The 27,505-nt window shown below is 40.7% G+C and overlaps 1 protein-coding gene across 1 annotated transcript in view; it reads left to right on the forward strand.

Annotated features, from left to right (window-relative positions):
- LOC148021750 (histidine acid phosphatase family protein) overlaps positions 1 to 10,866 on the forward strand; it is a 124,533-nt gene extending 113,667 nt beyond the window's left edge. Inside the window, exons 9-13 of the mRNA XM_087697284.1 lie at positions 2,388 to 2,526; positions 2,697 to 2,801; positions 2,962 to 3,161; positions 9,949 to 9,990; positions 10,090 to 10,866. Of these exons, the coding sequence (XP_087553410.1) occupies positions 2,388 to 2,526; positions 2,697 to 2,801; positions 2,962 to 3,161; positions 9,949 to 9,990; positions 10,090 to 10,245 (642 nt within the window). The 3' untranslated portion in view covers positions 10,246 to 10,866. The remainder of the gene's footprint in view (positions 1 to 2,387; positions 2,527 to 2,696; positions 2,802 to 2,961; positions 3,162 to 9,948; positions 9,991 to 10,089) is intronic.
- Positions 10,867 to 27,505: the final 16,639 nt, after the last annotated feature.

Below are 27,505 nucleotides of genomic sequence, written 5' to 3' on the forward strand. Positions count from 1 at the left end.
CTCCCCTTGACCCTGTTCGGGTGCCCAAGGCCCCCGGACAGTCATCCCTCGCGCCTGTCTCCCATAATTACCTTATTAATGTAACAGTACCTTTCCCTGTTTCGTGATGGTTTTGGACCTCTTCTTCATGTTATAAAGTACCAAGACCAAAGATGCCTACTAGGTCTTTTCCTCCTAGAGCTCCAAAAGTGCTATGTAGCACTATTATAAGATAAGAGGTTAGCTCACCCAAAATGACCCACAGAATGAGAGCAATGATGGACTTTTTTCATAGATTAGACCCTATTGACACTATTATCCTAAAAGAGACAAAGCCACCCCATGAGACACCTTCCATTCCATGCTGTGAGTCACATTGGATAGAGCCATTTTACTTCATTGAGCACGATGACCTCATTTACCAGGACCATGTTTGAGGAGGCTACACCAGAGTCGGATTAGAGCCATTATCACAAGACATTGAAGACTCACCATAGGCATATCAATGGAGCAACTAGGACCGCATCAGAGTTGAGATCATGTATAGGTCTTGAGATTAGCTACAATCTATAGTCTCTACCACAGTTTTTGTAAATAGTTTTGTTAGATTAGGTTTTCTTTTTCCTTCTAGTATCTACAAATGGGACAACATTAGACATTGTTCTGCTCTAGCATAGTTGTATAATTATTCTCAGCATTGTTTCATAGGCCACTTAGTGATGAGATATCATGAGACATGGATGTACTCTGGATTTTTTCTCATAGGTCACATTGGCCTTAGGTAGACGTTAATATATAGTTAGAATAGAGCCATCATTACAAGACACATGAGACTCGTTCCTCCATACATTACCAGGGTGGCATTGAATCACATCATGGTCGAGATCATGTGTTAATCTTGACATTTGGAGAAGAACTATCATAGCTAGACATTTTATACATTTAGTTTTTTAAACATAGAGATCTTTAGATGTTGGCCTTACACTAGGATGCATTTTTCTTTCACTTTCATGATGAGATGATATTGGATAGATATGTACTTTGGTTTTGTCTCATAGGCCACATTGGCCTATGAGACGTGCAGGTAATTGTATTAATTACGAAAAAACAAGCACACGACAACAAGATTACAATGTGCAGGTGGCTCTAGGCTATTATATATGAACTAGATACAATGGATTTAGTAACTACAAAAGGAAAAGTGCAAGAGGCACCCCAGGACTAGACAAACGCGAAGAATCAAGAGTTTTGACGAGATTTTGTTTCATGGGTGTGGGCCTTTGCTGCCAATGTCTCCAGTATACCATCTTCAAAGAAGTCTCCCAATACTAGGAAGGGGTTGGGTCTCGGATGTTCTGCCCGCAAGGAAGACCCTACATCTCTAGGGTGGGAAGAACCTGGATACTTGTGATCCCATGGAGTGATGACTCTACCATCAACATCGAAGGCCATTTGAGCTAGAGGGCCACTAATGGGCGGCGATGAGTGGCTCCATTGCCACTGTTGTGGTATCTGTTTGGTGGGTAGTGAATCCTTGGTAAGAGTAGGAAGTCGGGTAGTGGGTGCATCTAAGGATTTATCTTAGCAATCCAAATGAGTGTTGACTTGGAGTGGAAGGACAAGGGGCTACAGGAAAAGACAGTCTTATTGGTTTCACCTATAAGCAAGCTGGAATATGAATTGATTAAGGCTATGGAGCAGGGGTTGGCAGGCTGTTAGGGGCAGGTTGACTTGGAGTGGGAGGAAGAGGTAGTAACAGAGCCACAGGAAAAGGCAAGCTTGGGGAGATTGAATAGGATCTGATTAAGTTGATGGAGGAGGGGTTGGCAGGCTGTTAGGGGCAGGTTGACTTGGAGTGGGAGGAAGAGGTAGTAACAGAGCCACAGGAAAAGGCAAGCTTGGGGAGATTGAATAGGATCTGATTAAGTTGATGGAGGAGGGGTTGGCAGGCTGTTAGTAAGAGTCCTTCTGAGCCCAGCTTTTGCACCAGGTCTTTATGAATGTAGGTAGCAGTACACATTGATAAAAGTTTCATCTCTTACACATCTGATGATGCTTATTAGAACAGCTCACTGCTCATGCAAGCCTACTGACTAGCTTCTTTCAATATGTGAAATTGTTTATTGCTTTTTGTAAGAACTCCATGTATTCCTTCTTGAAGGGGCAAAGATTGTTAGACTATGTATCGTCTTGTGATTATAGTTGCAAGAATACTCTAATCTTGAAGGAAGAAGAATACTGGAACATTGTTAGTGTAAATTCTCTGGTAGTAATCCTTGCTTCATACATGCCATTGCACGAAAAGGGTTGTGTTATTTAGAACTGTTAATTGATGCCACTTCATTGTTCTTTGCATGTTTGGAGTATTAGCTCAGCATACTGTGCACTTACTTTACATGTATGGGTAGGTAGAACTGCTTGAGTGGGCTGATGATGTTGAGATCCATCGCTTGAAAGGCTACGGACAATCAATAAATTATCGCATGGGCATTCCCCTTTTGTCTAATGTTTTTGAATCAATGGAAGGTGCTATTTTTGCTCAAGAAGGTAAGATCTCCTTTGATTGTTTTTGTTAACAAGCAATATTTTTCAACTGAGTAGGTTATCGGGACATGTTTTAGCTAGAGTTAGCCGTAAGTTTCTAACCTATACTTTGTGTTTGTGAATGTTAAGTGGACATCCAGTCAAGCCTAAGCATGTGCTTTGACTGTATACAGTTGCTGGAGCTCCAACCTCAGTAGAAAAAGCACATATGCGGTTTGCTCATGCTGAAACTCTTATACCATTTTTATGTCTTTTGGGCCTTTTTCTTGACAATGAGGGTAGGATTTGAATTCTTTATCTCTCTTGTTCTTAGTCATCTCACAACTATTTTTCATATTATTAGCACAATGTGTCGCAAGATTATTTTGAGTTGTATTGCTACCAGATTCATCTCTTTACTTGAATTAGGATGATCTGATACTTTTTTTGGTGTTCTAGATGTACATAAGGTTCGAAATGAGCTCCCATTATCTCCTCCACTGCCACCACCTGAACCTCGCCTGTGGAGAGGAAGTGCTGTTGCTCCGTATGGTGGAAACATACAAGTTGTTCTTTATAAGTGCTCTGTGCGTGATGGCTCAACAAGTGATGACTACATTGTGCAAGTTTTCCACAATGAGAAGTCTATGATATTACCTGTAATTTGAATCTTGACTTCTATCTCATGTCTTTGTTTGTGTACATTGCATGCTCATACATCTGGGCATCCGAGTACATGGTGTGTAGAGTGTGCATGTTTGTTCAATGAGAAAGGTTTACTTCCCGAAATCACATGGTGAACAAATTGTTCTCAACATTTATTATCATGTATTGGCACCCAGATTATGTTTATTGCAGAAACTTACTAAAGGACAGCTGGGACTAAAATGTTTGCTGCTTTATGCACAAATTCTTGTACAGAAGTGTTGGTAACTAGATTATTCATGTTGAGGATTGAATGTTGGGGTGCTTCCAAGGGTCCATTTTGCACTCCTCATGATACTGTTATGTCTTTTCCCCAAGCTCAACAGAGGCATGCTTTGGGTCATCATTACAGGTCTCTTTGGATTTTCAGTCGAAATATGATTGTGCCTGTTCAGCCACTTCCTAATCTGAATTCGGAGGATAGTCACTCAGGCAGATGTGCCAATGCAAGTGGACAAGCCTCCAGTTGTCTGAAGTCAATATAAACCTCCTCTCAGGCAAGATGGGCAAATGGATTTGCACAACCCTAGGCTTGGGGTGAGCCCTGTCTTACTTTTCAATAACAAGATCCAAAGGAAGATCCTTGAGTTTCTGTGGTGAAGTGCCATGTGCGTCAAGCATCCAAAGCCAATGTTACTCAGACTTTTCAGCTTAGACAGAAAGGATTTTATTCCAACCCTTAGTCATTCCAGGTGCCTGAAGTGGCTGTGGCCCAAGGTTGTCTACGTCTGACAGATGGGACCTCTAGTCCGGTCCATCCTATCCGGTCAAGTTAGTTTGATCTAGTCAATGGCATCTAGTGACTGTTGCAGCCTATGGGTCAAAAGCTGGCAATGGAACTGTTTGGGTGATGTTTCCAGCTGTTTGCAGGTGGTTTTCTTGTGTGAGATGGGCAAGATCGAAGCTCAGCTGAGAGTACACAATTGAGAGTGAAGAGAGTGAGAGAGTGAAGACACAGCACGACTCCCAATGCAATTACCAAAAGAGTATAATGCAAGTACAAAGTACAACCCTTAAATCTTAGGGTTGTTAATGTGTGTTCACACCCGAAAGGTGTAAAACACGATAAGTGCTCGAATTGTGTGACATAAGCACATAAAATAAAAGACAATATAATTGGGGGGAAAAACCTCTTATAAGGAGAGTAAAAACTGCCCTAGTGTCCTACCACGGATCATTGACACTCCTCCGTGAGTGTAGGCGCGAGTCAAACCCAACAAACCCCCCTAGAGTGAAAAGCGATCAGCATACAAGGATCGTCCACCAAAGGTGATTAAATTTAAAGCATTGTGAAATGCTTCAAATTTGTCATGAGGAAGAGCTTTGGTGAAGATGTCTCCCACATTATTGGTGTAGGACCGCAGACAAAGCTGATATCTCTTGCATGTAGCCTCTCTCTGACAAAGTGTAAGGGATCTCTATGTGTTTCGTGTGTGCATGAAGCACAAGGTTCCATGCCACTGCAATGGCAGTCTGACTGTCAATAAACAAAGGAGTAGGCTCTATGATAGATGCATCAAAATCAGCCAACAAGCATCTCAACCATACACATTCAACTGTGTTAGTGAAAGATGCCTTGTATTTAGCTTCACAAGACGATGTGGCAATAGTGGATTGTTTCTTGCTAAGCCAAGAGATGCAAGATGAGCCAAGAAAGAAAGAATTTCCACTCGTATAGTGATGTGAATCAAAATCACCAGCCCAATTTGAATCACTATAAGCATGTAGTTGCAATGGTCTCCCCTTGGCATAAAGCAGCCCAAGAGTCCTAGTATCCTGCAAGTAACGAAAAACACACTTCACAACTTTCCAATGTGACATGCGTAGTCTGTGCATATATTTGCTCAGGACTGAAACTGCAAACTGAATATGTAGTCTTGTGTTGCATAGATAAATGAGACATCCAAGTGTTGGAGCATATATATGGAAGTTAAACAAATCACTGTCATCATACAAGGATAGCTTGAGTCCAGTCTTTATCGGCGTGCTAATTGGCTTGCAATCCTGTAAGCCAAATCTTTGAAGAAGTCTATCAATATATTTGGACTATGACAATCCAACGTCTCTAGCATCATGAATGAACTCATAGTTGTTGGGTACAAAAGGTACGATACGGTACGGTAAGATAAAATACGGTACTAATTGGTACCTTATGATTTTATAAGGTATGGTACAATATTAGTACGAAAAAAAATTAAGATGATTTTTTAAATAACAAAAATCATAAATCATTAAATGATAGATCATAGAATACATATTTAAAGTGGAAATAGCCATTTCATTATAGAATAAGATAAATACATAAGGGTGACCATGGCGGTCGCATGGGCTAGGCAAAACATGCGATACATCATATAACTACAATCTAGTATATTTGATACAAAAAAAAGAGAGACCTATGTCATATGAATGATGAATCTATGATGAGGCATCACTATCATCATCATCATTATCATCAGAACCATCTAAGTGCTCATCAAGAGAGTCTGAAGATGACTCCTCGGCATCCGATAATAAGACAAACTCATACTCTTCCTCACTGATGAGGTTACCATCATCATCAAATGATGGCTCCCTAGGTGGCGATTGTGTAGACAAGGGGGGGATGTCATCATGAGGCACAGGATGTGAGCTACTAGAGCCCCGCCTTACATATGTCTGCAAGCCACTCGAACCACCTCTCCTCGATGATGGAGGGCGTCGAACGACCATGCTCTTGCTACCACCTACTCGAACTCCTCACCTACAAGCACGCTGACTGCGAGTGTCAAGAGTATTTGTTGCTATAAGCTCTCTATATAGCTTTGCAAAAATCATCTCCTCCTCCTCGTCCACCTCCTTATGTACACTCGGAAGAGTATCGCCCATCAACTTGAATGTATCAACACCCACCTACACAATGCAATGATGCACGTAAGATTGATCATGATTCATTGTAAATACTAAATGCTAAAGTCTAAATTGTAAAGTATAAAGTTTAAACTTCAAAACTCAAAGTTTAAAAGTTAAAACAACAAGTTTTAAATGTTATGGTTAAGTGTTTAAACTTTACTTACTTTTGGACTACCCATGCTCATCATAGCCCTCATCATGCGTAAGTTAGTGCGGCAATAGACTGGCCGCTCTAACTGTCGTGTGCTAAGCCAATTGCGAATCTTTGTGTGAATGAGAGAATAGGCACTCTAGTTTCTCTCACATGCACCCGAAGAGCAATACTGGGTAAGAACCCTCATGGCTAAGGGCTGAAGAGTCTCCAGTGCGTATCCAAAGTTTTGCCACCAAAATAAAGGCTTCACGAGTGACTCTCTCCTCCAACAAGTGGGAGAAGCAAAAGCCACATGCCCTCTCTGATCTGCATAGCATCCTAGCTCCTCTAGCACTGCATTGTGGTCATCAACAGGGACCATACGAGTCAAATAAGCAAGCTGGTCTGAACAGAACTCTCTATCATCCATGACCGTCGGTGACTTGCAGGCTGGATGTACCAATGAGGCGAAACCTTGGATGGGCTTATGCATCCACGCCCATCTTCTCTCTGCTATCTCTAAAACATGTGCATGCTGTGTTTCTGTGATCATTGTACAAGCACGTGCCTCCGCCAATGCCGCTCTAAAGAAGTGAACGAGAAGGCCAATGGTGGACCCCTCGCAATCACTCATACGTAATACCCTATAAAAGGGAGTCACGACAATGACAACGACACGGACTTTTTGCCAAAACTGCTTATTAAGGCACAAGCGCGCTTTGGCCTCCTCTGTCTCATGCTCATCCCACTCATTCCATAGAGTGGACACCACTGTTTGGCGCAAGGCGGACCGTATCTCATAAAGGCGCTCGAGTAATAACCACATGTAAGCAAAGCGAGTCGAAGAAGGCTTCTTCAACTCCAGTGTGCTATGCTCAGGATACATCGCAAGCACCTTTACCTTTACCGTGAAAAATGTGACAATTCATGTAGCTTTGCGGACCACCCTCTTCACCCACTTGAGCTTCCCAATGTCCTCCATGAGCAAGTCCAAACAATGACTTGCATATGGAGTCCACACAATGGTAGGGAACTCGCCTCAAGCAAAGGGCCCATGCGCCGACAATTTGATACATTGTCGGTAACAACTTGCACCACATTTGAGGGGCCCACCTACAACCATAATTTACATAAATCAAATTTCAATTATAAATCATGATATTATCATAGTGAAAGAAAGTGAAACAAATTTAAAATGCAAATTGCAATGTATATCTCAATGATAGCTTGTCGAATGTGGTGGTAGATGAATGCGCTCGTCGTTTTTCTCCCCTTCTTGCCCGTATCTACGGCCCGCAAAAAGTAAGTGCCGAGTGGACATGAGACAAGTAAGTTGATGATGCCCCGTTTCTTACGATCACTCCATCGGTCGGTGAGAATGGAGCAACCATATTTTATCCATAGTAAGGACTAGATGAGTTGCCAAAGCAAAAAACCAAGGACTCAAAAGGCAGCCCTGTCTGATGGAGGCTAAAGGGGAATGGGATCAATTACACCACCATTTAACATCACTCGGGAGGATGCGTCAGCACTTACCATGTAGATCAACTAGGGCACGTGGCCAAAATCCCATAACATGCATAAGTTTTGCAATGAAGGACCAATCCTGAGGGCCTTTAGTCATGACATCTTCCTCATCCATTGGTGGAATTCTTGCCTCTAGAATTACCTTTTTATCCAGGCACTCAGTCATAAAATGCCCTAGCTGCTTGCAAGAGAAACAATGACCAGCAAAGGTGCCCTATTTCAAATGGTAATGCAAGGATGGCATTCTAGGACAGCTTAACCTTAACCAATTAAGCCGCTTGCGAGCAGTATCCCACAGCATACACATGCGATTGCGATTGGTGGCCCTCAAGCTAGGGGACACCAAGATTGTGCCAATGGCTGCCATAGTTTCCTTAAGTAAAGGCCAATAGACAGTAGGGCAGGCCTCCACTTCCACAAAAACTGGGTATTCCTGTTGGAGCACGCTCTGAAAGTCAGTTATTGATACCACATGAACAAGGCATTGATTAAAAAATACAGGCATCTTTGCCAAGAGGTTGTGATGGAGTATTGTTGATTTGAGCATTACTTCATAGAAGCCTTCTGGTCCCACAAAAATTTCCTCCACATAGTCACTCAATAGCATTGAGTTGAGCCATTGGTGGATCCATGAAAGCACTAGGATCCTACCCGTGAAAAAAGAGGATGACCCCTCTTTCATAAAATGCTGAGAAAGAAAGCAGCACTGTCTTGGTATCAATGGTTGCATCTAAAACATCATCCTGATCTTGATCAAACAATGCTTCATGGTTGTGTTGAATGTAATCATCCAGCAAAGTATTGACAAACTCCAGTAAGTGTTCCCAATCAAGGTCCGAAGAGTCTTCGGTGAGGATATGACTTGCACATAGGAGTGCACCTGATTATCAGTTGGTTGCATTCAGTCAGTTTCCTCCCTCAAGGCATCAAAGGCATGTGTTTGATCGGTGACTGGGCATCAACGCCAAGTAGAACCTCGGAATAGGGGACCTCCATCTCAATACAAGGAACCGTGTCTTCCCCTTCTTCAGCATCCGAATCAGGTTCCAAAGCATCCACCACTTGGTCGATAAAAACAGCTTTTAACTCAGACATGTCTGCTGCAAATCACAATCACACACACACACACACACGCTCTCCCCCTCCCCCCCCCCCCCCCCCCCCGGTGCCCCACCTGCAGGAAGAGGCCAGTGCACAGATTATTGTTCATCCCGTGGATTATAGCCCTAGGTCAGCGCAACCTCAGGGGCGGCACATCAGATGGGGGGCACCAGACAGAAGTGTGCACAGGGCAGCATCTCTCTCTATGATTGTAGATGTACTGTATACTATGATATCCGAGGCCACTATCATTGCCTCTTTAAGGAGGGATTTGGACCACTAAGACGGGTGATGGACTATGAGGACCAAAGATGTTTGGGCCTTTTCTTGTTGGAGCTCCAATGACACGGAGCATTATTGTTACAGGATAGGAGGCGACCCTAGCATCATCCACCTCTCCATAGAGCAATTAAAGACTACTTCAGCATAGCTGAACCCCCAGCCGTGACCACCCCAAACGCTACATCTCCTACTGATAGGCGTTGCCGAGATACAGCATCAGGAGGCATCACAATTGACAAAGCTACAACGCTACACAGAGCATGACGCCCTAGAGTACCTACTCGACAACATAGGCGTGCCCATACGTGCCACATTCGCATCACGATTGCTTGTTACAGAGGCAGATTGGCGCAGTGACTCAGTCGGAGGTAGCTTGCAGAGTCTTCATGGATTCCATAGATTGAGGGGGAGATACCCTACACTCTTGATCTTTTTAAACTTAGTTTTTTTCCAACTTTTTCAGTTTGCGTACTTCTCGTTCCAATATACCATGTAAACTTACACATAAGTTTTCTCTTCTTATGTGATGATAGATGATGATACCATTTGTATTGGTTATGGTCTCATAGGCCACTCTGGCCTTTTAGAGACATTAATAGATCTCTCTCCCTCACTCTCTCTCTCTTAGAGACATGATAACACATAAAAGTTTGATCTTACAAACCTGATTTAATGTTTCATTAGGGAATTCGCAAATGTAGGAATTCTATGTATTTCTGACATGTTAAATTTTTGTAGGTTGTCTGAGATAGGTGTTTCAAAGGACATTGTTTTGGTCCTTTAACTTACATATGGTTTGTGTGCAGGCTTGCAATGGATCGCACTTTTGTTCTTACAAAAGTTTCAAGGTAAAGCCAATTTTTTAAGCTTTATTGTAATTTATTTGCCGGTGTTCAACATCGCCAACTTGTATCATATGTGCTCACTAAGTTTTGGGTACGAGACAGGATCATGTGGTTTTGCCACATCTCAAGCATAGTTATGAATCTTTATGCTCGGTGAGGAAGCAAACATCAGAATTTTCATGGACTTGGAGACTCTGGGTGAAAATTTTTGAATTGTTTGGGCTAAAAGGATCTAGTGAGGACAGATCAGAGTTGTAAACGCATACAAATTGTATGATGAGAGAAGCCAATTGCTCTATTTTTTTTATGATTTTGGTCTGCTTTTTGAAAGCCACACTTAAATACAATTGTGGTGTTGAGACTTACCACTGGAGGTTTTTCCAACTTGACACCTCCATAAAAGGGCGGGAAGTACTCTTCTTCTGAAAAGTGAGCTGTTAAGATGAATTGACAAGGTTAAAAGCTGCACATTAGAAGCTACCAGACTGGTTAACAGTCAAGATAGCCAGATAAGTCAGGTTGTAATGACCATGGTGTTCATCTTATCCAGAGCAGGGTCACTTCAAGTACTGACCTTCTAAGGTTATTCTGAATTACATGTGAAAAGTTCTTGGCATGTGTAGGGAAAGGTTTCCAACTTGGTCTAAGTAAAGAAGTTAGAAATTGATCATTTCACTTTATGGTGAATAATTAACACGTATATGCAAACCCTCGTAGAAGCAAGTCCTTTAAGAGACAAGTCTAGAATCAATATGTTTTTGGTTCTTTGATACAGTTACTAGATAGTTCTCCACCATGAATTTGGAATTCTGACTCTTATTATTGTGTGATTATATGATTATGCTCATTTTTGCTTCGATGTAAAAGAAAGGCAATGATCACAATCACAATGTGGATTAAAGAGTTTTCGGTGTCATCATAATAGATTCTTCATGTTGATGGTATCTCGGATGAGTGATTCAATGCATCTGGTTTACCCACTCTAAGTCAAAAAGTAGATATAGTCAAATTTGTTTACTACCTAAGGATGTCTATGAGGCAACTTTCAAGTCTTGCTAATATGTATCTACATATTGTGATGCCTTTTGACTTACAAACTCACCAACATCAATGGCATGATACAAAACTTTAAACTTGCTTTTGAGTTTGGTAGTTTATCAATAACCAAAACTCTAATTGAGTACGAGTTAGTCCAATGTTGGTTGTGCAAGGGATTGCATCAATGTTGTCTTGAATCAAGGATACCTTGTTGCTCAAGTAGAGGATTGCAACATGTAGCATACGACTTGAATGATGTGTGAGACATGTTGGTGTGGATTGTTGTGAATGTAGGAAACTAAACTTTCTTTGGTGAGTTCTTGTATAAATTTTAAGGTTTTGCATTGCTTTTTGGCATAATTAAGGCTATCAAATGCATTTAAGATGGATGCATTTCTTATAGATGTTTCAGTTTCAATTTTTGCATGTGAAATGAAAAAGAAAAGGGGTTGATTATTGATCTACATTAAGATACCACTTCCTTAAATCCATGCTTCAGACTTTGATGTGGAGCTGGTCCACTGCAATCAAAAAATTTGGACCTTTGTTCTCCACTCTTATTACAAGAGAACTAATTTACTAAACAAGTGATATGCAATGTGAAGGAGTTGGTTTCTATTCGAGTGTACAATCTTCAATTACGGATGATTAGTGAAACCTCATCTAATCAATATCATGGTGGTCATACCTCATGGGCAAACTATTTATGGGTGGTTGGTAGAGCATGTGGTAAATGAAATTAGGGGCTTAGATTGTAGAAATAATTGTCAAAAGCCCTAAACACATTGCCCAAGTTATAATGGACAATGGGAAGAATTGTAGATCGGCTTGGAAGATGCTACAAACGTGTTATTCACAATATGTATGTAAGACAATTATAATGTGTGTGGATTATATGTGCTTGGATGAGTTGTCCAAGGTATCTATCTTTGATCACATTGAGTCAAGAAGTAGATATTATCTAGACTTACGAGAGTACATTGTGATGCCTTTGGACTAATTGCTACTGTAGTAATGGCATGAGAGAGAATCTTTAATGAACTCCTTTTCTGTAAGAAAAAGGTTACATGGTTTGGATGTTCTATTTGAGGAAATAAAAACATAAAAATTCCCAAATAATTTGGAATTTCTTTTTCGACTGTGACCAATGTATTAGGAATTTTACAAACACACCATCAAGCCCCAATGGTTTCTGCTGCTTCATCTTTTTGAGACTTCTCAATGTAAGGCCTGTCAAGAAGCATCCTTTTCTCCACTCACACTGGGGATTGAAAATACTCTGATAGTTTGGTTGTATCTTGTGCCAATTCAACCATGCCATATAAATATTTATCAAACACGAGAGCAATTTGGGTATTGTCTATATGCATACTTTTCCCTCTTCATCTTTTATGCACACAGTGGTTTTTTTTATTTTTTTAAGGCCTTGCATTTTGGTACTCCAAGGTACAATTGGTTAGGCGCATCACCATCCACCTACTTGAGCTCGAGCTACACCCTAGCAGGCGTCAGTTTTGCATTTTCATTGACTTCTAACAAACTGAAAGCCCTCGGAGCTCTTCCCATGGCGGTTTTCGAACAAGAACTGTTTCCAGGCAGTTTTCAGAGAAAATCGAGAACCCCCCACGTGGCCTAGAGGGATTCCCGGTTTTCAGTCAAACCTCCCATCATCCATGTCAACAACTCCTTCGAGAACTCAGTCGAGCAAGAGTAAAGATCGCCCCAGGGCCCAAACCCTTACCGATGCACTCCAAGCCGATTGGTTTGGAATGGCTTTGATCCGCCCATATCCCCTTTGGAAATGCCACTACTACTACTTCCATGCATTTTTGCCAATTGCGCTTTGAAGGAACAAGGTTGGATGAGCTTTGCTCCCAAATTCTTCTCATCACTCTGGGGGAGCCTCGTGCTGCTAGTGGCTCTCATTACAGCAAACTTCATGTACAGAAGGCAATGATATCCAAGCACAAATATCTGTGAGGGTTTCACAGCTCATTCCCAAGCCTAGCGACCGCCCGCAACATCGATCTACACGCTATCCTGTCAAGCATCCCTCCACCTTGCTCCCTCATGCTGGTTGTGCTGGTTGCAAATCGGGCAAGCATCAGTACTTAAAGCATCCACATCTTTCATCTCATGCGAATTATGTAAAAGAACCAGATTATCTCGGCACCTCCTGTCGTCCTCAATCATCCGATCAGCATTGTGCAATCTATCACATATCACCCACACTGGTGGCCATGTTTTGGTCACCTGTAAGGAATGTGTGATCATCTCCGAGGTGCTCCCCAAGCCATGACAAGAGTGCCTCTCTATCTTTGGAAACATTTGGCGCATCTATTGAAACCACCATTAGTTCTTCACCTTTAGCATTATTAACTCTACAAGGGCTATTCCACTTCCTCAGGGCTTTCAGTTGTGTCCTTAGAGTACGGTGCCTTCTCTACCCCTTTGCCTTGCCATGCCTCCGGAAAGTGCTCATAGCCGCTGATCACCAGCTTTCCCTCTAGCTCAACCCCAACTTTTACTTCTTGCAAAGCAAGCAGGTTCAGTCCCACCTTCGTTGCTAGGGTCCTGGATGCCACCTTTCTTTTGTCAGTGCATAACCCTCTTACATTCCATGAAACAACACTCATCTTTCCTGGTTGGTCTGGTCTGGTCTCCAATTTTATGTTTCTTGCTCTTGAAAACAAAGCATCGAACCAAAGCAACTATTTTGCAACTTCCCCCCATCATAGTCACCGTTGTGATAGCAGGGAGAAAAAATTAAGAGTGAAGGTTTTGCAACGAGGCTAAAGTCTGTTGTCACTATACTAGCCTCTACCCTATTCTCCTTGTGTGGGCAAGCATTTGCGAAGTGTCTCAGGCTTTACGTATATAGCAAGCATTAGAAAATGAGAAGAGATGTATCTCTATGACCTCCCTATCCAAGAGCATGCAAGCTTGCTTTTGAGCTTAGATAAGACCATTGCTAGTTTTCAGGACATGTAGAATCTTCCTTGGCACTTGTCCAAAACATACTTGCATAGGCGGTGAAGCCTCATGCAAAGAGAAATCCTTTTCTACAAAGGGGTATTGGCACAAAGAATCTCTAGCCTATACGTTGAGGCAAACCACTTAGCAAACGTATTTTTACTTGGAGTTCCACCTAGAATATAGAAATACACCCTAGCAATAACAAACATACTTATTTTTACTTGGAATTCTACCTAGAATATAGAAATACACCCTAGCAATAACACACATACCTATTTTTGAGTTTGGGTAATGAGAAAGTGGATGGCACTTTGAAGATCTTCTTCCCTTGTATGATATCGTTCTTGCATCTTTCATAGTGAAGCTTGAGCTTGCTATGAAGTTGTTTCCCAATAGCATCACTAGTGTTCCTTACATACAAATGCTAGGCCCCTCTGTGGTAGCTTCATGTGATAATTACAAAGAGACATCTTTCCCCACATATTAGGAATTGGAATCTTAAGATTACACACACACACACACACCCCTCTTTTGTATCTCACATCCTTTTACTCTGCTTTTTCTCTTCTTGTTTCTCTCTCCTCTTTCTTTCTTTCTCTTCTTATTCTTCTCCTCCTTCCTTTGCTCCTACTTCTACTTCTGTTGCTCCTCCTTTTCCTAGTTCTCCTACTCCTACTTTTTTTTGTCCTCCTCTTACTTCTCATCCTCCTACTCTTACACTTGCTCCATCTTCTACTTCTTTTCCTCTTCCTTCAACTTGGCCTTCAGCTTCACCTTCACTTTATCCTTCCTTATTTTGATGCTTCTCCTCCTTTTACTTCTTTTTCTTCTTCTTTTGCTTCTCTTTCTTCTTTCACTAACAACGATGCTTCTACATCTTTTGTCTTCTTCTCCCTCTTCTTCTCCTACTCCTCCTCCTCCTCCTCTTGCTCCCTCTCCCTCTCCCATCACCTCTATGTGTGTGTGTGTTTTTGGCACACCTCTCATAGATTCCCACTGCCTTGCTCATCAACCACCTCTACTTCTCACTCGCTTCTCTTGCCTACCACAAGTCACGTGCTTGCTTCTCATGTCTACACCAACCGCATGTTCTTGTGCCCACTATTGCCACCACTCCCATGCGTGTTTAGCCCACCACTTGCTTCTCACAGTCAACACTTGCATTTATACTCATTGTGATTGCCATTTGCCTATGTTCATAGCTATTGCCAAAGTCATTTATGCACCTATTGCCTCAACCATCTACTTACCCACTTCCTATGCTAGTGCATCTCCCACTCGTTGACTTGTTGAATGAGAGAGAGAGAGAGAGAGAGAGAGAGAGAGAGAGAGAGAGAGAGAGAGAGAGAGAGAGAGAGAGAGAGAGAGAGAGAGAGAGAGAGAGAGAGAGAGATGTGCAAGCATGCACGCATGTGTGCAAGCTTGCACGCGTTTGTGTACGCATGCATGCACATGCATATGTGTATGTGTGAGGACAACTAGTTACTTGAGACATAAAAAAAGAGTAGTTAAAATTAAAAATTGGTTTCGTATATGCTATAGGTTAAGAAGCCCTTTGGAGGATTGAAAAGCCTTTTGTAAGTGCACTTTCCTTTGCCATGATGAAAATATATAGTGTAGACCATGAGAGAAAGACATGAAACATCAAATAGTTTGTATAAACATTGAATCATTTTACAATTATATGCAAAACATTTGTAAAGGGTAACCATCACATATTGGCTTAAAGTTACTTGAAAACTAAAAGGTTGCATTACTTGTCCCATGCTTCAAAAGCTAGGAGGAAGAAGGTTGAATCATTTGACAACTTTATAGAAACATCTATAAAGAGTAATCATACATGTTTGCTATTGTCATGGTTAGCTAAACATTGCTTGAAAACTAAAAATTACTCGTCCCATGCTTGGAAAGCTAAGATGAAGGTTGAATCATATGACAATTTTATGCAAAACATCTATCAAGTCAAACTTTGTGTATTGGCTATTATCATGGCTAGCTAAAAGTTACCTAAAAACTAAAAGGTGACATTATTTGTCCCATGCTTCAAAAGCTACGAGGAAGAACACCATATCCCATTTCACCACCATCTATCTTGAAATTTGCATGCATAAAGCTCAAATCATGTGCTTTAAAGCTTCATCAATACAAAATACATGGAAGCTTGGATTTAAAAGTAAAAGCAACAAATTGAAAGGTTAACTTACATCAAACCACTCTCACTTACTTCAAACTATTTGTGTGTGATTTCAAAGAAGAGGACCCAATTCAACACACACACAACTTAGTGTACTTGGATGAGAACTTGAATATAGAAAGAAAAATCAAAGGGAGGACAATCAATTCACCTTTGTCCATCACCAATACCCCAATCCTATATCAAAATTGCACCTGCCTTCCAAAGAGAGAAAGACCTCACTTTTTCTTTATTTGATGCCCTCATTTAACTTACAAAACATTACAATGTTGTGATTGAACCACTTCAAATACACATGGCTTCATTGCAAGGAAAAAAGAGCTCCCAAGGTTGCACATGGGGAGAGAGAGAGAGAGAGAGTGTGTGTGTGTCTTTGAAAACTTAAAAAAAGATAAGAGGGAACTTACTTTATATGTGTACACACACACACACACACCCCTAGGACATCCTTAAGCAATTGCAACAAACATCTTATTTTATAACATCCACTATCAACTCATGATCCATAGAAATCATTGCAAACTCTACATCATATTTGAGTAAGTTTTTGTCAATATTAATCATCTAGCTACTCATATTGTGCAAAATGAGTAGGGGACAAAAAGAGCTTACTGTAATAGCCTTAGGTGCAATATCGAGTTAGAGGGAGCTTACATTTTAAAGTCCCTTGATTTGGTTTCCAAAATGTAAGAGAAGAGGAACATGAGATCAAAATATTTCCCTCATATCCTACATCCCTCCTTCCATCTCATCATCTTCCCCTACCATAGCTTGTAAGCATTTTATGAGAGAGATAGAGAGAAACCCATGAATTGCCAACACCTCCTATTCTCCACACAAATTTCCACTACCTTATCATTTGTTGTTTTGATAGTGGCAGTAGCAAATATATTAGTAGTAGTGGAGCTCCCGTGAGAGAGATTATTGGATTGTTCTCATCCTTAGACTTCAATAGCTTATTTGAGCATTGTGTCTATGATCATGAAAGGTTGAAGAGGAAGATAAATGATGTGTAGGGTCATCATCAAGCAAAACATCAAAGAAAGATGCCAAGGTATATCCAATATAGCAAAAGATAGACCACCAAAACACAAAGCAACCTCGTTGACATCTCATTGTCCTTGGCCTTCTACTCAAGCTATTGGAAAATGTTGTTGTACACAAGGTTACACTCAAGATTAGTGCAACCACACCGATAAGTCTAAATATTATGCATTCAATCTACTTTTCCCACACATGAGTTTCATCTCCTTGTGAAGTACGGAAATCGTGAGATATATATTGTACTATTTGTCAAAAGAGAGAGAGAGGGGGGGAGGGGGGGAAGGAGAGGGAGAGGGAGAGGGAGAGAGGGAGAGAGCCTCATTGCCTCCATCTACCCTACTTCCATAGCCTCACTCCCTCCATCCTTCTTTGCTACTCTCGGTCCACTCTCCTAAATATTGGCTACACAAGTGCATCAAAAGGTAAGAGGAGTAGAAAATCTCCAAAATTATGACTCCCTACCTCTTTATCACACACACACACACACATGAGAGGGAGACTCATCACATATACATTTCATGGCCACATGGGTTGGAAGTTCAAGCAAATGTGCATGCAAGGCTCATGTAGGTGTCCCCCATGTTGTTGATCGTGTTCAAAGGCACTTCTATGCAGTTATGCCCACATCCTTGAGGCCAACCATAATAGGTCAACTCACAACAAGTTCTCAAAGGACTTAATCTTGTCTTTAATCAGCCATGATCATGGTGTTTTCCTTCAACCACACTCCATACCTAGCTCATGAGAACCCATGGCATCTAATTATGAGAAACAAAAGGTTGCTCAATGCTAAGTCTAATGTATTGTGTGATAGCACACTCATAGAAGCCATGGCTACAAATAAGCTTTGGGATAGTAGCAGGTCTAATGTATTGCTAATATGGTTGATGTTTAGATAGGCATGTAGGAATGATGCATGCCTCTCCCCTACATCTAGTATCCAAAAATTGAGACAAAAGTGATGCCATAGAGAAACAATGCACACTCCTTGAGAATGCAACAGATAAATGTGTGTGGGTGTGTATATTAGAAAGAAAGAGAGAGAGGGAGAGACAAGGTTGGAGAAAGGAATTGCCTCTCCTCTATATCCATTAATTCAAATTTTAGGTTAAAATGGTGCATTTAAGGTATTGAAGTGTGTGCTTTTGTTTGGAAATTTGAAATTACATTTTGGAACTTTTGGCTAGACTTGGAATTATTTTAGGACTTTGGTTATTACTAAAGCCACAACTAAAATTGTATAATAGTGTAGATGGTAGCATGCTCGAAGTAAAGAGAAAGTTGACTTTGGTATACCTATTGACTATCTGACATGACATTTGCTCCACTAAGAAAATAATGATCTCTCTTTTGGGCCTCCTTAAAATAAGGATAAGTGGAGAGAAGAATAGTCAAATAATTCTCTTCTCTCACTACTTTTCCAATCTCATTCTACATTAGGGAAATTTTGGACTTATTTTTAAGCTTTGGACTTATTTTTTAGCCTTGTAAGAATTACCATGTTATCATTCTATTAAAAAATGGAATGCACAAATAACTATATCCATTATACCTCAAAACTATATCATGTAACACATTATTAGAAAGGTTTTGATTTTGAGTACCTCAAAATTATATTGTATAATATGTTATTGGAGACCTTGATCAAAGGATTCTAACACACCAAGCTCTAACAAATTTGGATTTTGTGTGCTCAAGTAGTGGCCTCCCACAACTAAAAAGTAACCTCTAAAGTTTCATAACATTAGCCTCTCCCTCATTTGTTCTTATGAAATATTCACTAGAATCTCAAAGAGTTCAAAAGGCCCAAAAGTGAGTCTAAATTTTCCCTAATGCCTTATCAATATCATCCACAAAGGATTTGCTTAGATTTCTTCTCTCTCCTCATTCAATGGTCCTTTTCCAATCAAATTTTATATTCAAATAGAGATTAATTACCACACTATGATGCTTGGTTTTCAATGCAAAATGATTAGTGGATGTGAAGTTCATTTTACAATAGAAAATAAGAACAATGAAATTTTCAAAGTTTCTTTTTTTTTTTTGGATTTTCTATATTCCATTTTTTAATCAACAAACAAACTTGTCAGTCAATTTTTTCTTCTTTTAAATGTATTTGGAGGTAAATTTGACTTTTCTAAAATTTAAAAACTCTTGGATATTCCTTCTCTCTTATCTATTTTGCTCCATTCCACTACTCTCACAACTCTATTATGACATCTTCTCTATGTCTACCTAGCCTACCTTGACACATTGAACTATCCATTTTCTTTTATCTCTCTTTCTCACAATCAATCAATAATATCCAATCTATACAATCTATTTATGCTCTCTGCATTCACACTTAACTATCCCATTTCTATGGACATCTCTCTGTGTCTATCTAGCCTACCTTCAAATACTAAGCTACTCAATTTTCTTTGACATCTCTGTGTATTTATCTTTGCCTCTCCAATCTACCTCCATAAACTCCCCTATATCTATTAACATCTCTATGTATCTATCTGTACCTCTCTAATTTATCTCCATAGACTCAACTATCTTGATACCATTAAGCTCGTTATGTGTTTTTTTGTATGTCTCTAGAATATCTCCACAGATATTAAACCCCCATGTTTTCATTAACATCTTTATGTGTCTTTCTTTGCCTCCCCTATTTGTCTCCATAGATTCAACTATCATATTTCAAAAACATCTCTATATGTCTATCTTTGTGTATCTATATGTGTCTCTCCCGTCTATCTCCATAGACTCAACTCCCTATTTTCACTAATATCTGGATGTATCTATTTGTGCTTCTCCAACCTACCTTCATAAACATCAAATCCCCTATTTTCATTAACATTTATGTGTGTCATTGAGCATGAATATACTTCTTTATTCAAGATGAGTGAACATATATGTATTAATCCTTAAGTTCTACAAAGCTATAAGTAGATGGGATTAAAACATGTGAACTTGTGGATTGATGAAGAAATCTATCCAATTCATCTCCTAAACACTAAAAGTCTTGCTTTTCTTGGAATCACTAACTTGGTGAAATATGTATGTGAGGATAATAATGGATTGTTTGGTTATATAAGGTGGCCCAATGATCAAGCATTAAAGGGATTTACAACTTGCCAAGCAGTTGTACAAAATTATCGTGATATCATGGCTACACATCAACTTCAAATTCAGTAGCTAATAGGAGAAGTGAAGCAATTTAATGAATTAATAACTCACAAAAATAATCAGATTACCACAATGCGAGACACTATTCATGATATTGATATCATGTATGAGGAGACAAAGTTGCAACTGGATGACCTAAAGAAGATCAGTAGTAAGTTGACAAGAGATCGCAAACAAAAGAGAAAGCCAATGAAAGTGGTGTATCAAGGCTTGTAAGATCACCCAATATGAGAACCTAGGTGAGGGTATGACAAGACCAACACTAACATAAGGACTTACTCAAAAACATTCAAAGGTATTAATATTGGATTTAGTTGTGTGCTAAAGAGAAGCACAATTATATCCCTTCCTAGATCTTCAAAGTTAATAGAGGCCCGAAAGTTGCTCACTCAAGGTTTTGGAGCTGATAAGAGATCCCATGTATATTATTAGCATAGAAACATTGAAGGTGTGGATAAAATATGCCTATGATGTTAGGTTCACATAGCTCAATAACTACCACTAGGATTTATACAAGATACATTCGACAATGGTGATGTATTACAATATGACCATAGAAGATTCTGGTAGTAATTGTAGTTTTGCATAAAGCTAGATAAAAGTGAGGTAGTCAAAGGGATAAAATTCGAATAGAATTAGTATCAATTTGATTAATAGAGCCTTACAATTTGACAACACTTGCAATCATAGTACCATGTATGGTGGCTTGCTATATTTTAAGTTCTTAAGAAAACATTTGATGTGCTACAATTCTTCTTTATCCATACAAGTATTCCAAAAATTATCCATCACCAAGAATATGGTAAGATGCTCTCAATCTATCAAAGCCTAAAATAGAGATGTTGGCCCTAACAACTCTAGCTGAGCTCCTAAACACGCAAACAACCCCACACAGCCTTGCGGCCAAGAGCGTCTGGGTACTATAAACAATTGTTCTAACTATTGCGTTTGTAGATACAATTCCATATTGTAGTCCAACTAATTGCCCCTCTCAACTCCAAGCAAAGGAGTTTCCCACACGTGGATAACTATCTCACCTCGAATCACATACATAAAGGGTATCCCCTAGCCAACTGTTATGGCCCCTACAGCTCTCCTACACCCTAGGGATTGGCCCCAATATGCACTATCTGAAACATATAAAACATCATAATAAACTCCTCTCTTGATATTTATTGCTCCATGAGATTGTTTATAACCTCACATAATTTCTTCCCAAGAAATAAATGTGCGAACCTACAGCTAGGGATCCTCTTTCACTCCACATGGATCAAAGGGTTTGCAAACAATTGCTATGTATCTAGGAGATTCATTGCGATACCATGCTTATGTATATGCAATGTGTTGTGCCACATGGTGATCAAACAATTCTAACTAATAAAACTGCCACATGATGTGTGAAACCATTCTTTTCATGATTTATTCTAGCATAGAAAGGCATTGAAGAGATGGAACAAGTCTAACATGTACTTCCACTCCTTCAAATATTTGCTAAAACTCTAAATGCCTTATTATGATGCACAAACATTTGGTTCTTCATTGTAAAGATGTATTTTTCAATATTCATTTCATGTTTATGACTTATCTATCAATTTTTATATTTTATGTGTCATTATATATAGAACCTATCTTTACTTGACCACTTTAGCACAAAAGCAAGTGTATCTTGAGGCTAAGCCCTACTGCTCACTACATATTTTTTAGTGTTTCTTTAATTTTTCCTATTTGTCTAGGCTCAAAAACTTATATTTTTGGAAATTTTCTAATATTTTCATTATTTTTATTAATTATGATTTTATAATTATTGCCATGGTAACTAGCATGCATTATTTTGTCCTAGATGCACCATTACTTTCATCAATTTTATCAACTATCATCATATTTCTCAATTTTACAGGTTTTGCGTGGCTTGAACAATTAAATTTTACATTATAATAACCACAAATTCTAAAATTTTGAAATTGTAGCACTTGAATACAATACAGATTGCTTCCATATCAAATTTCACCCTATATGTACCCCAATTCCATTATGAAAACAAAAATAGAATCAATTTTTCTTTGAAACCAAGACTTATTAGGAAATATTCCATAAAACCACTTTAATTTTTATGATTTTGAGATTGTTTAGGCAGCCCCACCACTGATGCTCTACACAGCTGCTACTAATAGCTACCTTCACGCTCCTTCACTCCATTGCTCATATCATACCACATTCCGACACCCTTTTTCCTCTCTCTCTCTCTCATCCCATAGAAATAGCAATTATGGCAAGAGAGAAAGAGGAGAGTGCAAGACTAAAAACGAAACTTTTGATAGAATGCATCATTCTTAGCTATTTCTATGGCAATTTGAAGCAAAGAATTACAAGAACTCATGGTCAAGAGCTTCCCTAATATTCAAAAAGACAAAAAACTAATTTTTTAGGCCATGAAGGGGTGCGCCGAAAAAATGTGCTCCCTTCCCCAAAAAAAACTGAGAGATTTTTCTTATTTTTACTTTCTTAAGCCTAATTAATCAAACAACCAGCTCAACCCTCGTGCATTCACACTAACAATAAGTGATTTGGCTACTAAAATTAGAGACCCAAATGAACTCGGATTCGAAATCTAAAAGCAAAGCTATGTTCCTAGCTTTGTTAAGTTGGCCTCCTAGAGGCTATTTTCGACTTGTGGATCAAGTAGCTGCTTTGTAACACTAAAGTTATGCCTCTTTAAATCGGCCATCTAATGAACTTTCAATTGATGAACAAACGCTTCCAACACATTTTTCCACCCACTTTTGCTTAGAAAACTCTAACTCCTCTTCTTTTTTATTATAAATGCTTCATTTTGCTTCAATTTTGGCACCTAGTTGCACCTCTCATTGGCGACCATAGGATAGGGCAATTTGGGCCTTTAAACCTACAAATCGATTTGCATATAAATAAAACATAACAAGCATCAAACTACTTCAAATAATACACAATATAACACAGAACATAGCTCTCACCCTACCCCCTGACAAAGATCAAGGCATAAATTCCACAAGGGATAGGCTGAGCATAATTTGACAAATATATCAAGAGCTAGTTACTAACCAACTACTCCAGCACAGACCAACTAAAAGATTTATCAAAGAGGTCATCCTAAGTGCTGGTTTGACCTGCCTACCCAACTTAGGGAAACTGTACCAGAAACTTCTACTATGCGAGTACTCCAATAGCATGGCCCACTTGAATTCATATATATTCTCATTTTTTCCATTTTCTATTCTTCATTATTTGGTACTCGAATGCATAAAAAGGAGGGAACTGGGCATATTGTGACCTAAGGAGAATAGCCTATCGACCTCAAGTCCAGTCTCAGTACCCCAGAACCTACCAAGCTCTCGTATCCATGACATTAGTATCTCATATGAGGAGGCAAATGCACAATTGGATGACTTGAGAAAGATCAACAGCAAGCTAAAACAGGAGCGCAAATGAAAGAAGAAGCCAATCAATGAGTTAATTGTGAATAGTGGCCAGTGAAAGTGACATATCAAAGCATGAAATGTGACTCAAAATGAGAACCTAGGTGAGAGTGAGGTTGGATAATGTATTAGTAGATTGTTGAAGGCAAGTATATTGGAAAACACTTTGAGCAACCTAAGTTTAAGGCTATGAAGGAAAAGGTGATTGAGTGAACATTAAAAGATATGTCAAATGAGTACCAAGCTGTCACAAGGCGATGAACATCTTCTCTTCAAGGATTAGAGCCCCTTTTCATGCATCTCTGCATTGTCCCCTTTTTACACATCTTTGCATTGTATGTATTTCAGATACATTTATCAATTTCTTCTTTTATTATTTAGGCTTCCCTAGCTACCTCACAACTACTAGAAATTCCTAGAACCAAATTCTTGGTAGGCTAGGAGGATATGGTCACTAAGGCTTCCTCTAAGACAAAACTTTGTATGCCTAACAATGTCTTTGTAGGAGGTGGACAACTGCTCATACCTCCCCAGACGTATCTAGCCTAATCTTAGGACTTCATGCCTTGACTGCCAGTCCCCAACAAAGAAAGAAATTGTTAGAGATCACAGCCAGTGCAGTCGGACAGGAGCAGCAGTGTACAGTCGGACTGCACAGTCGGACTGCCACGTGGCAGTCCGACCTGTGCAGGCAGTCGGCTGCATTTAATGCAGCCGACATGCTATTTTCTGGCGCCCTATTTTCGCCCAATTTGCTGGCTATAAATAGCCGACTTCTTCAGCAGTCTCCTACACTTCTCTACTCGCAGATTACAGACCGGTGACACGCGCAGATTCCGTCTCTATTCGCAGATTTCAGACAGGAGACAGTGCAGATTGCAGCGGACTTCGAGGTGAACAACAGGTTGCATCATCGAGGTGGAGACACGCAGTCCAGCGCACTGCGCCCGTCTATATATATCTGCATATCTTTGTATTCAACACACTTTATACAGCAGATCTTCATCTTCCACTGTCTCTTTCTCTCTCTTCTCTCTCTGCGTTCTCTCTCTCTCAGTCCTACGCTTCCGCACTGCTGCACTCTGACATGGTATCAGAGCAGTGTTTGAGGGCTGACTGAGCGCAGAACCAACCTGAAGAGGAGTTTCTATCGCAACACAAATTTGCATTTTCAGCATTTGAGGGCAGACAGGAGGGCTGCGTCTCGGAACAAGGCTGAGGCAAGCGTGGGCGCACAGGAAAGGAGTCCAGGTGGTGGATTTGTTGTTGTTTACTGCTGTTTGACGCGGAGGAAGTTTGCGTTTTCAGCCTAAAAGTGCATGTTTTGCTTTTTCATCGCCTCCAGCGGGTAAAGAAATTTTAGGGCGCAGAAGAGCCTTAGCAGGCTGAGTTTTCACAGTCAGAGGGGGCTACTTTTGCATTTGTGAAGGCATTACAGGTGAAGATGTCTACAGAGATTGACTTGGAGTTCCAGTCGATTATGGACCAGAAGGTGCCTGTCTTACCGGCTCTTCCTGCAAATCAGAAGCTCGACGGCGACAACTACCGCATTTGGCGTGTCATGATGTTGGCCATCCTTGAGTCCTATGATTTGGCGGAGCTGGTATAGGAGGAGATCGATCGGCCCTCGGTACGAGATGAGTCCAAACTCTCTTCTGATGCTCGTGCGGAGTTGGCCAAGGCTCAGTCTCACTGGGACAAACTGAATGCCAAGATTCGTTCCTTTCTTTTTCTATCATGTCTACAGCCGTGATAGCTCACATCGAGCACTTGACGGTGGCTCGGGAGATATGGCTGGAGCTTGATCAGATGTACAATCAGATGACCCTTATGAAGCAGGTTTCTTTGGAGGTACAGATGCGGACCTTGTCCGTCAACAAGTATTCTTTGCTACGGGAGCACATCAATAAGCTAAGGCAGCTTCAGATGCAGGTTCAGAATGCGGGGAAGCCGATTTCCTCCGAGGACATGGCGATCACACTATTGTCCTAGTTGCCGCCACAATTCGGTACATTCTACTCTGCCCTTATTGCTTCGGGACGGGAGTCTACTCTTCGATGGGAAGAGTTGGTTCCTATGGTCTTGGACCAAGAGGAACAGTTAAAGGGACAGAATGCTTCCAAGTCGAAGGTGCTGACAGGTCAAGCCTCTCAGAAGAAGGGGAAGGACCAAAAGAAGAAGAAGGGGGATAACAAGTCAAAGAAGGACAAGGACAAGGACAAGGACCAAGAATCCACATGTCATATTTGTGGAAAGACTGGCCATTGGAAGAAGGATTGCCGTGACAAAGACAAGAAGGACACCAACAAGAAGGACACAAAGGATTCTGGAGTCGTGGCTGCACCCTCATCAGCTGCATTTCTTCATCTAGCTGTCATAGAGGACTCTTCACCGAATGCTTCTGATGCTGCGATGACGGCTCCCCAGGCTTGAGAGTGGATTGTTGATAGTGGTGCCTCCTGGCACATGACTCCTTCATCAGATGGTGTTGCCCAGTTGCGACCCTCGCATGGGCAGATTCTCATTGGAGATAGCTCTTCAGTATCTATTGCAGGATGGGGTAAGATGCAGCTTATTCCAAATGGACGAGGTGGTACCCATACCTCCGAGGTTTTGCATGTACCTGGCTTAGGGTATCATCTCCTATCAGTTCATAAGATTTACTCCCTTGGACTTTTGGTGGAGTTTGACAGTAACTCGGTGCGAGTCCTTAATCGTGAGTCAAGGAAGGTTCTATCATCCGGATATGAGGAGAATGGCATCTATAAATTGAAGTCTTCCACCGCCCTCTCTACTCTTCTTCTTACCTCTCAGTCACAGTCAGAGTTATGGCATGCTTGGTATGGTCACCTCAACTATGATTATCTTCGGAGGGCGTCACGTGGACAGCTTGTTCGAGGGTTTCCGGATATAGTGGTGAGCCAGCAGCCATGTGTCTCCTGCATTCGGGGGAAGCAGCATAGGGATGCCATTCCCCACACAGCTTCGCGGCGGTCTACTTCACCGATGGAGCTTGTATCTACGGATCTATGTGGCCCTATGAGGAATGAGTCCTTGCGTGGGAGCTCGTACTTCATGCTGATCGTAGATGACTACAGCAGAATGACATGGGCCTATTTTTTGGCATTAAAGTCAGAAGCTTTCTCACACTTCAAGGATTGGCTTCTCTTTGAGGAGAAACGATCGGGCCGGAAGTTGAAAACCTTGCGATCCGACAAGGGCGGTGAATTTGTTTCTAATGAGTTTGCTCGGTTTTGTGCAGATAAAGGTATTCACCAGGAGTTTGCCAATACCAATACTCCTCAAGAAAATGGCATTCTTGAACGGAAAAACCGTAGTGCGATCGAGATGGTGCGCACCATGATGGAGCACCAACAGACCCCTTAGGTTCTGTGGGTAGAGGCTATGGCTACTGCAATCCACATCCTTAATCGATCCCCCACTTCGGCCGTTGAAGGGATGACCCCTTTTGAGGCTTAGTTTGGGACCAAGTCTCATGTTTCTTACTTTAGGGTCTTTGGGTGTGATGCCTATGTTCACATTCCCAAGGCTCACCGTGATAAATTTGAAGCAGGTTCCCGAAGACAGGTATTTGTTGGCTACAACTCCTAGTCCCAAGGCTATCGGTTGTATGATCCCG

This window comes from Lygodium microphyllum, chromosome 17 (assembly GCF_053477565.2).
Source record: "Lygodium microphyllum isolate KBCC chromosome 17, Lygodium_microphyllum_v1.1.10, whole genome shotgun sequence".
Taxonomy (NCBI): Eukaryota; Viridiplantae; Streptophyta; class Polypodiopsida; order Schizaeales; family Lygodiaceae; genus Lygodium; species Lygodium microphyllum.